Source organism: Pangasianodon hypophthalmus, chromosome 19 (genome assembly GCF_027358585.1).
Source record: "Pangasianodon hypophthalmus isolate fPanHyp1 chromosome 19, fPanHyp1.pri, whole genome shotgun sequence".
In the NCBI taxonomy this organism is placed as follows: Eukaryota; Metazoa; Chordata; class Actinopteri; order Siluriformes; family Pangasiidae; genus Pangasianodon; species Pangasianodon hypophthalmus.
This window is the reverse complement of record NC_069728.1, coordinates 20,962,972-20,979,510: the sequence shown is the minus strand read 5'-3', so window position 1 is coordinate 20,979,510 and position 16,539 is coordinate 20,962,972. Positions and strand designations below refer to the sequence as shown.

Sequence of the window (16,539 nt, the reverse complement as noted above, 5' to 3'; positions counted from 1 at the left end):
ATTTATTTAAGGCTGATTTTATGTTTAGCGTTCACAGTTTTTCCACAGATGAGCTTCAAAATCTGACAATGAGCTCTTGTTGGCTCAAAATGGCCGCCCATCATTGTTGTGTCAATATAAAATGGCGGCTTGTCAGCGCTTGTCATAGCTCCCATATGGTCTAGCGGTTAGGATTCCTGGTTTTCACCCAGGCGGCCCGGGTTCGACTCCCGGTATGGGAAGGCAGGCTTTTTAAAGAACCGGATTAAACTGGAATTATGATAAATAGTACACGAGCGTTTCATTACAGCATCTGATTTAACGGTCGCTCTGTATGAGTTTTTTTTTTTTAAACAATAACACAATGTCCTCTATGAAGGAAATGAGTAGCCCATGTTCAACCTAAAGAAATGTTCTTTTTGAAATAAAACCTGGAAAATTTTCTTAAAAGTCTAGTCGATTTAACAACAATTAACTGAATAACTTAATATTTCGTAGCTTTTTATGTGATTAATTGGACAGAAATCATATTAAAAATCTTATTTTGCTTGTATAGCCGCTTGGTGGCAGTAGTGCACCATACAGTTGTTGTTGTGACGTCCAACATCATAGAAGAAGAAAAGCTGCTTCTTTTTTTTCCTTCCCCAGCTTGAACAGCTCAGCTTTCTCACCGAGCTAATCATCTAAACACAATATTCTGACAAGATTTTACAGCGACAGTTCAATCCGACAGCGAAGGACAAAATAAAAAAACGTCTGTATGTGTATTTGAGGTGATTAACTACGCTCTGAGGTAAGTCAAATTGAAGCTTGCTAGCTGAGCTACTTAGCTAGCATTTAGCAGGTTTGGTGGATTCCTACTTCCTGTCGTTATTGTTAGCTGTTGCGACACGTTAATGCGCCCGCCATATTGGAAAGGTCAAGCGTCGCTTGTAAACAAATGCAAGTATTTGCCTAGATACAGGTCTACACTCTAAATTCGGCGTTTTTGTTCAACCGATTTTCAGAAGATTTGTTACAGAAAAAGTAAAACATGTTTTTATTGCTTATATGCATCCATCCCTCCATTTTCTTCCGCTTGTCTGGGTCCGGGTCGCAGGGGGCAGCAGTCTAAGCAGAGATGTCCAGACCTCCCTCTCCATAGCCACCTCCTCCATCTCCTCCACGGGGATACCCAGGTGCTCCCAGGCCAGACGATATACTCGATAGACGATATAATCTCTCCATCTAGTCGTCGGTATGCCCCGGGGTCCTCTCCACGTTGGACATGCCCAAAACATCCCCCCAGGGAGGCGTCCAGGAGGCATCCTAGCCAGAAGCCCGAACCACCTCATCTGGCTCCTTTCGACGCAGAGGAGCAGCGACTCTTTGACTCTTTTACTTTGAGTTCCCCCCGAGTGTCCGAACTCCTCACACTATCTCTAGGTCTGAGCCCAGACATCTTGCGAAGGAAGCTCTTTTCCGCCGCCTGTATCCGCAAACTCATTCTTTCAGTCACGACCCAAAGCTCGTGACCATAGGTGAGGGTTGGGACGTAGATTGACCGGTAAATTGATGGCTTTCAAGTTTCGCCTTTTATATATCGTTTATATATACACAACAAAAAATGTGTTGCAGGTGACATAAATGTGAATACGCAGATACGTCACTCTCAATATTCTCATTCTGTCTAATTGTTGGAAACCGCCATCCAAACACTGGTCTGTAGCTAACGATAATGAACCAAGCACATATTTTTTACTATAGCTGCTCATGTTAAAGTCCAACAAACCAAAGTGTACCATTTCTAAACAGATTATATGAATCCCGTTGACTTTTAATAAATTAACCTGTATAATTATTTTGCCCAGTAGGTTTGTGGGGATATGCAGACACAAACCTGTACTGCTTCAAGTGAAAAGACACCAGACTCATTGGGATGCATCACCTCTATAGACCATCAGAACCATGTAAAAAAGGAACAACCTGAAGATGAAGACTACCCCTGTAAGTCAACAGGGCACTTCACGCTCCAGTCCGATGCTCCATAACACTTTTTAGTTTAACTGGGGTTCATTTGTGATCAAAATAGCCCCATAACAGTAACTTTGTGTTTGGTACTTCACATTTTTACATGTGATATACTATATAAAGTCAAATTATGGAATTTCAGGTGGCGGGACATCAAGTTCTGTGGGACACTTTACTCTTGTGGACCAAGAGAATGGAGGATTCCTGAAAAAGCCTGTAAAAGAGGAAGAATCTGAAGATGAAGACTACCTCTGTAAGACTACAGAGTGCAGTCTGGGGGCTCAGTCATGTTTCTCACACTCATGGTCTCTTTACAGTTCAATAACTAAAAAAGATAGGAAGAGAAGAGGGTAGCAAATACCTGCTGTATATCCAGTTTCTCTCTTAAATGTGTCTGTAGCCAGAAATTCTGTGGCTTAAAGGTGTTGGACACAAACAAGTATTGCATTTGTGTGCCTTGTGTTCTCCTCACCAACTTGCCTGACAGCAGTCAACATCTGCCCACAGCCACTAGTTTAAATCTGACGCATTTACAGCACTGGACAGATTTTTTTATCCAGTTTAACTTTAATTAACTCCAGAGTTAAGAGTAACATAAAGCTAAAACCCTAATCGAGAAGTGAGTACAGTTGTGACCTCAAATTAGAAGTTGAACTACCTTCTAGTACACATTTAGTGCTCGTTTAAATACTTAATGAAGTGATACATCTTCACTCTTGTGCTGCGTCTCAGTTCACCTACTTATACCATGCACTAAAAGTATGCACTCTTTTTGTAAAGAAAAATGTACATACTTCAGATTTTGTAGCAAAAGAGTAGTATACAAGTACTGGGACATACTAACTAACACGTCATATAACCGAGGAGAACGTTGTTGCCTAGATACATACACTGTCACCGTAAACAACCTCCCATGTTTGCGGGTTGAATTCGGTGAAGCAAGCCGTCACAAAACTCCTCCTCCTCCCTCGCTAGAGGAGTTGTGGGTAATATTAGATGAAAAAGTGTCCACAGATCCACACTTCGAAAATCTACCGGAAATAGTCGACCATCCAGGTACCTTTAGGATCCTCATTTCAACACACTATGATTTGGGACACACTAACTCTAATCTCGGGTACTATTTAGGGCGGATAGTGGGTGAATTGAGACGCAGCACTGGTTTGAAGACAACCTGTTACTCAGATGTTCAGACAGCCAGGAGGCATTCATTTCCACCAGCTGGGTGCTAGGATAAAGGACAGTCTTGATACGTGTCTTTCTTCTGGGTGATGTATCAAGTCAAGGTCTGCTTCTGGCTCAGAAGAACATGATACAGAGCAGGGTTGGATAAGTGTCTTCATGCAGGTGGGGGTTGGTCAGTTTAGCCTTTTTTGGATTTTTCCCTATTTTCTCCCACATCATTAAGAAGAGCTCCTTATCACATAGCAGCTACCAACTGGGAACGGTGAAGGCTAACCGCAGAGCATGGCCAAGCCACAGATGGCTGTGGCATCATCAGGATTCGAACGCTCAGTCTAACACAAAAGCTTTTCTGTTGCATTACTGGAGCCTCAGTTTTGGCTCTGTGGGCTAGCATCAGTGCTTTAACCCTGATGTGGAGAGCTACAGGAAGCCAGTGGAGGAAAAATCAGAAATAGAAGAACTCAGGGATATTGAAAACAAGGTGTGCAGATGCAGGTGGTTTGATGGTGTTGAAAAGATGAGTAAAACTAAGTGATTCTTAACCAAGAGATTTAAGCAGGTTTAGAATCAAAACATAGTCAGTACTCCTTTATGGTATATTAGAGGAAGTTCTGCCTACCATTTACACCTTAGGCAAGCCCATGTGAGACGACTATTTACCAACTCATGACAATGCACCTCTCTCTTAGATCTGGGAAAATGCTAAAATATGCAGGGCAGAGGTATTGCAGGGCCAGGAGATCTAGCCAATAACGAAGCCAATAGAACCAAGCAACAGAAGAAGTAGAAAAAAACTTAAAAGAAAATAGCTTGGGCATTAGTCGTGTCCTCTTCTTCCAGATTGTGAGGAATGCCGATCCTCTTACATCAACAAATGTGAAGTTCACGGTCCAACTCTCTTCATCACTGATACACCTATTCCCATGGGGGTCATTGACAGAGCCAGACAGACCCTCCCACCTTGTCTAGAGGTTCGGCGATCTGGTATTCCTGCCGCAGGTTTGGGAGTGTTTAATAAGGGGGAGACTGTTCCAGTGGGTGCACACTTTGGGCCCTACCAGGGAGACCTGGTGGACAGAGAAGAAGCAATGAACAGTGGCTACTCCTGGGTGGTAAGTTAGTTTCATAAGATAATCATTCTCCAAGTAAACACAACATTAGAAATCATTGGTTGTGCTAGTATGTAAGGATGAAGGATCCCAAAGAGCCATCGTATTGCAGAGCTTATCTCTTTTACCACGCCTCAGTTGATCCTTTAACTGATTATCTAATTTCTGAAGAAGTTCTCAGGCTAAATTTAGATGTTCAAAAAATTAAAATACTTATTATTGCAGGACCTGATTTGGATACATTTGGGTTTTGGATATATTTGTTTGTAGATATACAAGAGCAGACAATGTGAGCAATACATAGATGCCAAGAGAGAGATGTATTCTAACTGGATGAGGTAAGAAACACTTTGATAAGTCTGTGTGTTGGGTCAACTGTCTAGTTATTTATTTAAATGTTCCTTATTAGAACAAAATCTTTGTCTGGCTCTTGCTACTCACTGGTGTCTTCCCATCTCTTTCCCTTCCATCTGTTCTCTCTTTTGCTGTCTTTCTCTCTCATTATCTCAGATATGTGAATTGTGCTCGTAATGATGAAGAGCGGAATCTCAAGGCATGCCAGTATCGAGGAGGAATTCTGTACCGTTGCTGTCAACCCATCAAGCCAGGACAGGAGCTCTTGGTGGGGTATGAAGAGAAATACGCCAAAGCTCTCGGCCCTACATTCGACTCCCTCTGGAAGAAAAAATGCTCCACAAATGGTTATTTTCAAGCACTGTGATTTTATCATTACTACTTTATCATTACGTCAAGTAATCTTGACCCTGACAAATAAGCAGTACCCACTTCTTACACCACACTGTACTTGTTCACACTTTATAAACTGGGTCAAACAACAGTAAAATTGAATGACTGTGACCTGTTAGCAGGTGAACTGACCCATACTTCGATTATAGTCTAGTGATGTTCCAGATACTGGATCTAGCCCAGCAGGAAAGTCTAATAAGCTTGGGTACCAACTTTCTTGCCTTTACTGTGGATGACTGTAACCCTGATGATCTTTATACTCCTCTAACAGATTCGCTTTTAGACACACTCTATGAATCAAGAAGCAAAAAGCCATGTGATCCTCGCTTGGCTCCTCCCATTCTTATTCCTGATATTCTTTTATGAATAGCAGAGTGAATATCTTACTCTGTATTTCTTTAATTATTTAGATCTGGCTACTCCTTCTTCCACTCTCCTTGAGTCAGGTGTATATTCTCATTTGGTCTTCCCCATCTTCAGATATAAGTCACTGATATTATCCAGCGCCCTTAAAAGCTATATTGCTTTTTCGTATACTATCAATGCCTACTATTTGGTTAAATTAGGTCTCTTCTTAATTATTCAAGCTTCATCTGATTTCTTAGGAAGATTAACATTCATGATTATATTGAAAACACTGCTTCAACTCGCTTAACGAAGCTCTCCTGCTATATTATTTAATTATAGAGAATATCCACAACATGCTCATGATCACAGACACCTACCAATGACCTGGTGACCTACACATTTGAACGTAATAGACCCTTCTCTGTATAGTCATGTTGTTATACCTCGACAGCAGGGAAGAGACTTTTCCCGCAGTAACTCCACGTCTCATAAATCGTAGCTTTGACGCTAATGCGTAATCTAATTAAAGACGGACTGTAAATACCTCATTTCTGTACAATCTGTTAGAAATGTTTGCCTCTTAACTACAAGTCTATCTTACCACCAACAGTATGTTTGAGCTTTTTGTTTATGTTCATCATTGGAACGTATACTAAACATAGTTTAAAAATTTGTCAATTTCACAATCAGATACTAATACTTTTCATTTTCCGTGTCAGAAATGAACGATGCCCAGTTGCAAGTCTTCTCCTGCTCCTGGTGTTCGCTTTCTTATACATCTCAAATTTACCTCCACAATCACTTGAGAAGAAACCACTACAAGGAATATGTAAGCCTGATGAAATCAGGAGATATTACATATGATAAGCCAACGGCCACAATAAACTCGGGCTGTCAGCAAACATCATGTGACACGTTGAACTGTAACTCCGCTAGTGGACAAATACAGAAAACAGCCTATCACTGCTCACAGTGTGGGAAGAGTTTTACTCAGCAAAGTACGCTCCAGCGACACCAGCGCATTCACACAGGAGAAAAGCCATATCACTGCTCACAGTGCGGGAAAAGTTTTAACGATCTGGGCAATCTTAAAACACACCAGCGCATTCACACAGGAGAGAAACCGTATCCGTGCTTGCAGTGTGGAAAGAGGTTTATTGAGAGAGGGGCTCTTAAAGCACACCAGCGCATTCACACAGGAGAGAAACCGTATCATTGTTCAGAGTGTGGAAAACGTTTTAATCAACAGAGTCATCTCCAGCAACATCAGCGCGTTCACACCGGAGAGAAGCCGTATCACTGCTCAGAGTGTGGGAAGAGTTTTAGTAAAGTAAGCACTTTTCACAGACACCAGCGCATTCATACTGGAGAGAAACCGTATCATTGCTCACAGTGTGGAAAGAGGTTTAAGGACAAAGCTAATCTCCAAACACACCAGCGCATTCACACTGGAGAGAAGCCGTATCACTGCTCAGAGTGCGGGAAGAGTTTTACGCAGAAGTGTCACCTTGATGGTCATAAACACGTTCACACAGGGGAGAAGCCATATCAGTGCGTACAGTGCGGGAAGAATTTTATTCGACAAAGTGATCTCAAACAGCACCAGCGCCTTCACACAGGAGAGAAACCCTATCAGTGCTCACAGTGTGGGAAAAGGTTTAATAAAGCAAGTTCTCTCCAGCATCACCAGTGCATTCACACAGGAGAGAAGCCATATGAGTGCTCCGAATGCGGGAAGAGTTTTACTCAACAGAGCCATCTCCAATCTCACGAGCGCATTCACTCAGCAGAGAAGCCACATCACTGCTCACAGTGTGGGAAGAGTTTTACACGAAAAAGCGATTTTCAGAAACATCAGCGCACTCACACGGGCGAGAGACCCTATCAGTGCACACAGTGTGGGAGGAGCTTCGCTCAGCAGAGTAATCTCCAACGACACCAGCGCATTCATACAATAGAGAAGCCTTATCGCTGCTCACAGTGTGGAAAAGGTTTTACACAACAGAGTGATTTTCAAACACACCAGCGCATTCACACAGGAGAGAAACCGTATCACTGCACACAGTGTGGGAAGAGTTTTACAACCATCAGTAATCTCCAGCGACACCAGCGCATACACACGGGAAAGGTGCCGATTCAGTGCTCATTGTGGACGGAAATCTACTTAGTCACGTGTGTCTAAGATACACAACTGCACCCACATGGAGCCATCAACTTGTGACACACTTGTGATGTTCAAATCAAGAAACATGATAACTGCTGTTTAGCAAGATAGAGCAGTGTGTTTGTTGTGTTTAAAATATGTATGTGTGTGTATATATGTATAAAATAAAAGATAGATCTTTAGATCTTTATGTCTCTGGCATAAACTGTTGATAAACACCATCTTGCTGCCCCTTAGTGGACAGCACGCTAAACAACATACAAACCTCTGACGTCTATGTAAACCAAGTCCAGAGATCTGGAGCTATTTCGATTTTTTTTTTTTTTTTTTTCATTTAAAAAGCACCTTTTTTTAAACCCAAAGACACTGTCCAAAAGATTAATCACAACATAAGGCAATACAAAATTAAATATGCACTCACTGTCCACTTTATTAGTAGAAAATGTGATCTGACTCCTGTTAGGAAATGTGCAATGGATTGCCATTCAATTTCAAATTGAATGTCAATGAATAATGGTACACTTATCCTGAAACAGTTATAAATCAAGAATATGAACAGCAAGAATATGAATGATGTAATCCCATAGAAATAAACTGAATTGAAAAATAAACTGTATTATTTAAATATTGAAAAATAAACTGTATTAATCAAATAAAGCTATTGAGCTGCTGAGAAAAACACTGAAAGAACTGGATGAAGTGAAGACATTTGGATGGATGGATATGTGCAGAGATTCTTCTGATACAGTAAGGATATAGTTTTACTTAACTATTAAAAAAAATAAAATAGCAGAAGAAGGTATCAAAGGAAAACAAAGCTCTGTTTAGCCAATGTATAGTAATATATTGAGTTCTGTTTTTTTTTTTTTTTTTTTTAAACAGAAGCAGCTAAAGAAAATCTTCATTACTTTTTAAAACATATAAAAATGGAGAATGAGATTAATAGAGCAATACAAGAGAAAACCTGAGGAATTAGATATTTTTATACGTTGTAGTGGTCTGAAATGTTTGACTGCATTGAATGATACTAAATATGAATCTGAAATAAATGATTTTTTTAAAAACTGCATATAATACTTTATGACTTTTTATTTATTTGAATCGAACCTTGAGGTGAATGAGCTACAACAACAGAAGACTACACTGAGTTCCACTCCAGTCAGACAAAAACAAGAATCTGAGGCTATCATGGGCACAGACTCACACAAACTGGACAGTTGAAGATTAGAAAGAAAAAAAAAAAGCACCTTTTTCCAGTCTTCAACTGGCCAATCCATTTTGGATGTAATGGCTTTTTATTTAGTTGCCTGAGCTCCTCCTTCAGAGCTCCTTTGGCCATAGGGATAACAAGCCCTAAGATAAAATAGCTTTCACTGAGTTGATTGTGTGTGTGTGTCCACCATGACGGATTGTACCAACCACATCTGGCATCATCCATAAATCAGACCGGTGAAATCTATCCTGTTAGGAGCGAGTTTGATTAGCTTCATCACACAGTAAATCAGTGGCTGCCGATTAGATTATTTCATCATTTTATTGCATCATGTGTCAGTCAATGTTGTAAGGATCCTCACCAGGATATCAGAAGTGCCTCCATATTGAGTGTTTTGGCTTGCATGTGCCTGAAAATAACATTACATCTGGTGAAGTCACCAGTGGAGCACTGTAAGCGATGCAAGGTATGCATCCAGATCAACCTTGTAAGCATGCGCCGCAAGCTTGCGTGGGCGCAGCATTAACACTGTTTGAAGCCTGCCAGTGGTACCTGCAGCTGGTAAAATCTAAATCTGAGTCACTTCCAGGTACTGCTGAAGCCGAAGTTGAATATTGCGGCTCAGCCGTCAGTTTACAGTCAGCTTGGAAATGTCTCCCAGATCCAACTTCAGACATAGCATGCTTTGAATTGTTTTGAAAGTTTTATCGTTTCGACTTGTGCCATCTTCAGCGTTGCTGTGTAATTAAGACAGGGAAGATACAGGCTGAAGTCCGTTTCTCTGCCACAGTCAGTGATGAAGTGAACATCTCTGGTGTCCATTCTTGGCTTCTAGAGAGCCTAAATATTGGCGCACACATCCTGTGGCATGGCTTGTAATTGCTCAGAGCCAGCTTACTTGGTGGTTAACCAGGAAAAGCATGCTTCCTTCTGGGAAAATCCACCACACTAATAGTTTGGTAGAGAAAAAAAAATGGATGAGGAACATCACTGAATTTAGCTGAGCCACTTCTTATGTCTCCTCCTTGATAGCTGTGGCTCAGTTGGCAATTCTTGCTTTGGACAAAAAGCGCCTTCCAGGCATAGCCACAGATATCACATCTCACATATCATATCTCACTCTCTCCAGATGAGGATCAAGAGGGAAAAAATGGCTTCTGGCTTTTGCCAGGCACTTTGAGGATACGTTAGCTCTTGCTGCTTTTGGCTGCCACTACTATCATCATAGATTTTAGCCACATCTCTTACAATCAATCAGGTCATCAGTCTTTCTTGAAAGAGACTCCAAGCTCTTTTTAGCTTTTTATCTGTCTATCCCTAGGCTATGGTTGTTCTTGTTCCTCTTTATGCTGCTCCCATTAGGGGTCACCACAGCGGATCATTGGTCCACGTATTTGATTTGGCACAGTTTTTAATGCCAAATGCCCTTCCTGTTCCAACCCTCCCCAATTTTATCTGGGCTTGGAACCGGCATTGAGAGCGCACTGTTCCACACAACACCAGTGGCTGGGCTCGGTTCCCTGGCTGGGAATCAAACCCAGGCTGTAGCGGTGAGAGAGCTGTGGCCTAACCCATCCCTAGGCTATGGTCCTGGGATCATAACTGACTCCCAAGTCTAGATCTGGTTTCTAGTATGCCTTGTCAGCATTGGGATCACCGCACCTTTTGTGCATCATCACATTTTTCTTTCCTTTTGGAGCTTTTTTCACTAGCAATTAGAATTTTTTTTTTTTTTTTTTAAAGTAAGCCCAAGACTCTGCGAGTTACTGGAACAATAATCTATAATTCTGATATAAGTGTGAGCTTGGGGTTTATTCAATAACTTTAGAATCACTTTTCAAAATTGGAAAATTACTGTATGGCTTGCCAGCTGTATTGGGGGAAAAATTACTTTTTTAAAATGCTGAAAATGTCTTTATTCCAATAAAAGTGGTAAAGAAGTACAAGTAAAAAACACAACAAAATCAATGGAGTCAGGCTGAACCCAGAGCATTGTTACTGTCAATTCAATTAAATTTTAATAATATAGCACTTTTAACAATGGATATTGTCACAAAGCAGCTTTACCGAAATCCTGATAAATTTGAAATGTATAAATTTATCCCTAAGGAGCAGAGGCGACAGTGGCAAGGAAAAACTCCCTGAGAAATCATGAGGAAGAAACCTTGAGGGGAAACAGACTCAAAAGGGAACTCATCCTCATCTGGGTGACACCAGATAGTGCGATTATAAATAATTTCTCTTCTATAACTATACTATATATTCAAAAAAAGTACTAACTGTTTTAACACAAACTTAAGTATAAGCATCAGTCTCATCTCTGAATTCATTATAGTTTCAATTTTAAGTCTGTTGTAGCAAACTGAAGTTATTTACTGGTCAGTGACGGAGACTGGAGTGCAAACTGTTCTTAGCAATTGCAGTCCTAAGGAAGAACATCCACAGCCATCTTTACGGTTCCTATGTGGTGCCATCCTCAGTAATCCCATGGTGATCTTTAGGCTGTCCATGTGCAGCCATCCTTAGCAGCAGCGAGTGATTTTCCGGTGATGAAAACTCTACGCAGGAGAAGGGCATCAGGATGGGATTATTGTTCTCCTATTCTTATATTATGACTGCCATACTTTCCAGCATAAGTGTAAAGGTGGTGTCAAACATGAGGATCTTTCTTTGTAGCTATGCTGACTGGGCCATTTGCAGTTACAGCTTATCAGCCTTGTGGCATGCGAGAAGGGAACCCAGTTCAGATTATACCAGATCAAAACTTACTTTTATGGTAGACTCTGTAATTCCTTACAGAAGAAATGAGAGCACCCTGACAAGGCAAGATTTGCTTCCAACAAACAGTTTGTTTACTGTATACGTACATGATATACTAATATATTGTACATACACAATAAATACATTTATCTATATATTTTAAGCAAATTAGAAGCGCAGCTTATTCAGTGCTTTCAAGATATCACACATCACAAGATTTAATCTTGGAGCACTTTTGTATTAAAATTCACCTGGATAAGTAAATCTCCATCCACACTGTGAATATCAAATCAGTTTTTCTGCTATGTGAATGCACTGGTGATGTTTGAGATTTCTCTGTTGATTAAAACTCTTCCCACACTCCGAGCAGTGATGCAGCTTTTCCCTATTGTGGATGCGCTGATGTTGTTGGAGCTTCCCATGTTGGGCAAAACTCTTCCCACACTGTGAGCAGTGATATGGCCTCTCTCCTGTGTGAACACGCTGGTGTCGTAGAAGATTACTGTGTTGGGAAAAAGTCTTGCCACACTGTATGCAGGGATACGGCTTCTCTCCTGTGTGAATGCGCTGATGTATTTGGAGCTCACCCTGTCGAATAAAACTCTTCCCACACAGTGAGCAGTGATATGGCTTCTCTCCGGTGTGAATGTGCTGGTGTATTTGAAGATCATTCCGTCGAATAAAACTCTTCCCACACTGCAAGCAGGGATACGGTTTCTCTCCTGTATGAATGTGCAAGTGTGTTTGGAGATGGCTCTGTTGATTAAAACTCTTCCCACACTCTGAGCAGCGATACGGCTTCTCTCCTGTATGGATGCGCTGGTGTATTTGGAGATCACAATTTCGAATAAAACTCTTCCCACATTCTGAGCAGGGATACGGTTTCTCTCCTGTGTGAATACGCTGGTGTATTTGGAGATCATATTTTCGAATAAAACTCTTCTCACACTGTGAGCAGTGATACGGCTTCACTCCTGTGTGAATGTACTGGTGTCGTCTGAGATTACTCCGGTCTGTAAAACTCTTCCCACACTGTGAGCAGGGATAGACTTCTTTCTCCTTGCGCTGATCAGAGGAGTTACTACTGACAGTACCGGAGATTGTTTGCTGAATACTGGAGCTTCTTGTTGTTATAAGATTCTCATATTTTAACTCTCCTGATTTTAACTGTCTCTCATATTCCTCATAGTGGCATCTTCTGATGTGTTTGTGGAGGTAAGTTTGAGATGTATAGGAAAGGGGACACCAGGAGCAGGAGAAGACATGAAACTGGGCATCACTCATTTCTGGAACAGAAAATAAACTGTGAAATTGAACAAAACATCTATGATTTCAAACAAAAACTCACCTCTTCCTATATCTTTTGTCCTTATTAATTAATTGTATAGCAACCTTTAGAATGAGAGTTACAGTGACAGTGTTACTTACCCCATACTGTCGTTGTACAGAGGTAATCTTCATCTTCAGACTCTTCCTCTTTAATATCCTTGCTCTGAAATCCTCTCTTTTGTTGGTCTACATTTTCCATAGTGTTTGACGTCCCTCCACCTGAAATTCCATCATTTACATTTAAATACTTCCATCTCAAGTACATGTTTGAAGAACAAAGGGGAAAACAGATATATCTTAATACTCCCTGTTGTCTTACGGAGATAGCCTTCATCTTCAGGTTCTTCCTTTTTTACAAGTTTCTCCTGGTCCACAGGTGTGATGCGTCCCACAGAGGCTGATGTCGCTTCATCTGAAATAACAGAGTAAAAATGTGAAGTACAAGTCAGTGATATGGTTCATTCACAAACTAAGCCGAGTAAGACGTAAAACTTTTACTGAGCATCTGACTGGACTGTAATGTTCCTTTCTGACTTACAGAGGTAGTCTTCATCTTCAGGTTCTTCCTTTTTTACATGTTTCTGATGGTCCACAGGTTCTAGAGAGCTTGATGTTCCTCCACCTGAAGCCGTACAAGTTTCCGTCTGCACATCCCCACAAAGCTAATGATCAAAGTGCAATAGTACTTATTTAAAATGTCAAGTCCCTGCTTGATTATCAAGACAGCATGCAAGCAATCATGATAAGAAGCTGATGAAGAGAACATTCACAAACTCAACTGAATCTTTTAACTATTAAAGATTTAAACTAACCCATGATCTGACCTAAAATGGCTGCGTTCTTTATTAATCCTTTATCTTACCTGTTCTAATATTCAGATGTGTTTCATTCAGAGTGCTTTAAAAATCAAACAGATCAGATGATTACACACACATGGCTAACTGTTACCTGTGAGCCAGCAGGAGCAGGGGTGTGTGGAGGTTTTCTGGAAAAGCATGGCTGAATCTCTGCTGATTCCATTATAAGCTCTTATTATGAGATCCTGGAAAAAGAGGCTCGAATCATAATACTCGTCATACAAACTACAAGACTTTAATTAAACAACAAAAACGCATTATAATGCAAGACCACAGAAACGGCTATTTTTGGATAGAATGCAATATGGCTATGAAGTCTGCTGGGTCTCTTTCCAGTTGTGTCCTGCAGTTCTGATACACACATCTAGCACCATAAAAGAAACCACAAATTACAGATATGTTTAAATTTAGTTTGTTCATTTAGTTAATGGACAGTAGACCATTAACAGTAGACAGCACTAAACAGTAGACCCCATTGTTCAGAACATTCAGTGGATTTTCATGTTCAGAAAAAGTCAGCAGCTTCTGTTCAATTCCAGATCTAAGAGGACTGAATTGGTTCCTAATTGGTTCCTGCCCTTTTATGCTGATGTTCCACCATGAAACTGGTTCACATTAGTGGTGTGAGTGCTGTAATCATCTCCGAACACCTTCCCAAACACCTTCCCAGTCACTATGAGTGAGTCAGTTCCTCATGACCTTGTGGCATGGGGTTAGACACCAACCCTGGTGGTTAGAAGAGGTAAAATGAATGTGAGTAACTGTGGCTCTTTGGACACTGGATAGCCTTCACTGTTCCCTGTCATTCAGCACCACCACCAAGCCCTTAAAGGGCGACAAAGTTCTTCAGAGACCGCTGTGAATGTGGGCGGCAACCGGATATCACATCACGCGTCAAGGCGTTTTTGTTTTTTTTTTTTGTCTACACATCATGGATTCCGATGTGCTTCTCTTTTGATGTTGATTTTATATTCTTTTAAAGCTGTGCTGTATAAAACAGGATGGTGCAACACCACTATAATCAGTGCTTCCTCCATCTTGGATTTTTCTGAAGAGGTCATGTCATGACGTGTCGATCTTCTATCAGTCACACGTCTCAGGTCAGAGTTCACCAAACTTGAACTTTTGAAATGTGAAACGTCTTTCAAAAGAAGGTCTGTGTATCCGGTCTCCAGCATTCGCATGCGTATAAATGGAAGTCAATGGAACTGAAAAGTCTAGCGTGACCGCCGCTTTAGGTATACGGCATGTAGATTCCAGGAATAGGCTTTATATCCAGATCATGATTTGAGAGAGTGCGATTTGAAAAGCTGAGATTTGAATTAGCCAATAACCTCATTACTATTATTATTGAGTGTCCTCTTAAGTTTTACAAGGGAACATCATGGCCAAAAAAAAACAAGCACACATGAACTGCCTGTAGATGACCAATCAGAAGCTGGCTATCATCATGTGCATGTGCTGTGCATAACAATACAACACAACTATTAGGAGAACAAGCACTGAATATTAGCAAAAAGATGAGCACTTCAGCTGAGTGAGAGCCAAGGTGAAGTGGACGTACTGGTACTCAAAAAAAAAAAGAAACAACACCTCACATGTCTATGTATTTTGGTTTCTGGGGAAAAAAAATGCGTTCTTGGTATCAATTCACACACTGTCACATGAAGGCTTCCTTTAATACTAAAGGCCAGGTCACATCCGGACATGTGGCGTATAGACCTCATTCAAGTCCAATTTATTCAATTTTATTTTTTCACTCGCACTAATGAGCTGCACAGAAATCCATTGAACACACTTTCTATATGATGTGCACCATATTTATTTACTTCATGTACGTTGCTCCAAAATAGGCGTAATAATAAGAGCTCAGCAGTGGTTCTTAGTAGCAACTGTATGTCAACTGAGGATCTTTTCACTGAGAAACGAGATTGTAATTATGTCTTGTAGATACGTAAACCACTAATCCAGGCCTGGAACCTAATTCAACAGAAAATAATAATCGCAATCACAATTTTGCTTAGAAAAATCACAATTAGATATTTGACCGATATCATTCAGCCCATAGTGTGAAGAAGCCATAACGTTAAAACCACCTGCCTAATATTGTGTAGTTCCTCCTTGTGTTCTTCCACCAAAACAGCTCTGACCGTCGAGGCATGGACTCCACTAGATCCCTGAAGGTGTGCTGTGGTTTCTGGCACCAAGACGTTAGCAGCAGATCCTTTAAGTCCTGTAAGTTGTGAGGTGGAGCCTCCATGGATCCGACTTGTTTGTCCAGCATGTACCAAAGATGCTCAATCGGATTGAGACCTGGGGAATTTGGAGGCCAAGTCAACACCATGAACTCTTTGTCATGTTCCTCAGACCATTCCTGAACAGTTTCTGCAGTGTGGCACGGCGCATTATCCTGCTGAAAGAGATCACTGCCATTAAGGAATACCGTTGCCATGAAGGAGTGTAACTCGGTCTGCAACAATGTTTAGGTAGGTGGTACGTGTCAAAGTAACATCCACATGAAGGCCAGGACCCGAGGTTTCCCAGCAGAACATTGCCCAGAGCATCACACTGCCTCCACCAGCTTGCCTTCTTCCCATAGTGCATCCTGGTGCCATCTCTTCCCCAGGTAAGCGACACACACACACACCCGGCCATCCACATGATGTAAAAGAAAACGTGATTCATCAGACCAGGCCACCTTCTTCCATCGCTCCATGGTCCAGTTCTGATGCTCTCGTGTCCATTGTAGGAGCTTTGGGTGGTGGACAGGGTCAGCATGGGCTCTCTGACCGCTCTGCAGCTACGCAGCTCCATACGCAGCAAGCTGCACTGCACTGT

At 41.2% G+C, this 16,539-nt stretch overlaps 2 protein-coding genes and 1 non-coding gene across 6 annotated transcripts in view; 2 read left to right on the top strand and 1 right to left on the bottom strand.

Annotated features, from left to right (window-relative positions):
• Window positions 1-149: 149 nt before the first annotated feature.
• Window positions 150-221, top strand: trnae-uuc (transfer RNA glutamic acid (anticodon UUC)). The gene has a single exon. It is a non-coding gene; the product is annotated as a tRNA-Glu (tRNA).
• Window positions 222-561: 340 nt separating this feature from the next.
• Window positions 562-8,606, top strand: LOC113524743 (zinc finger protein ZFP2). 4 transcript variants are annotated; one of them, XM_053242082.1, is made up of 8 exons: window positions 562-772; window positions 1,079-1,499; window positions 1,833-1,965; window positions 2,132-2,242; window positions 4,015-4,286; window positions 4,554-4,621; window positions 4,794-4,984; window positions 6,098-8,606. In XM_053242082.1, exons 3-8 carry the CDS (start codon window positions 1,845-1,847, stop codon window positions 7,558-7,560), a joined length of 2,226 nt encoding a protein of 741 aa, XP_053098057.1. In that variant the 5' UTR covers window positions 562-772; window positions 1,079-1,499; window positions 1,833-1,844; the 3' UTR covers window positions 7,561-8,606. The 4 variants fall into 4 exon arrangements, with proteins under 4 accessions (XP_053098057.1, XP_053098058.1, XP_026766896.3 ...); XM_053242083.1 differs by having other exon boundaries at window positions 1,830-1,965; XM_026911095.3 differs by lacking the exon at window positions 1,079-1,499 and having other exon boundaries at window positions 563-772.
• A 2,822-nt stretch (window positions 8,607-11,428) lies between these two features.
• Window positions 11,429-16,539, bottom strand: part of LOC113524750 (zinc finger protein 850) — a 29,822-nt gene continuing 24,711 nt past the window's right edge. Inside the window, exon 11 of the mRNA XM_053242048.1 lies at window positions 11,429-12,499. Within this exon, the coding sequence (XP_053098023.1) occupies window positions 11,801-12,499 (699 nt within the window). The 3' untranslated portion in view covers window positions 11,429-11,800. The remainder of the gene's footprint in view (window positions 12,500-16,539) is intronic.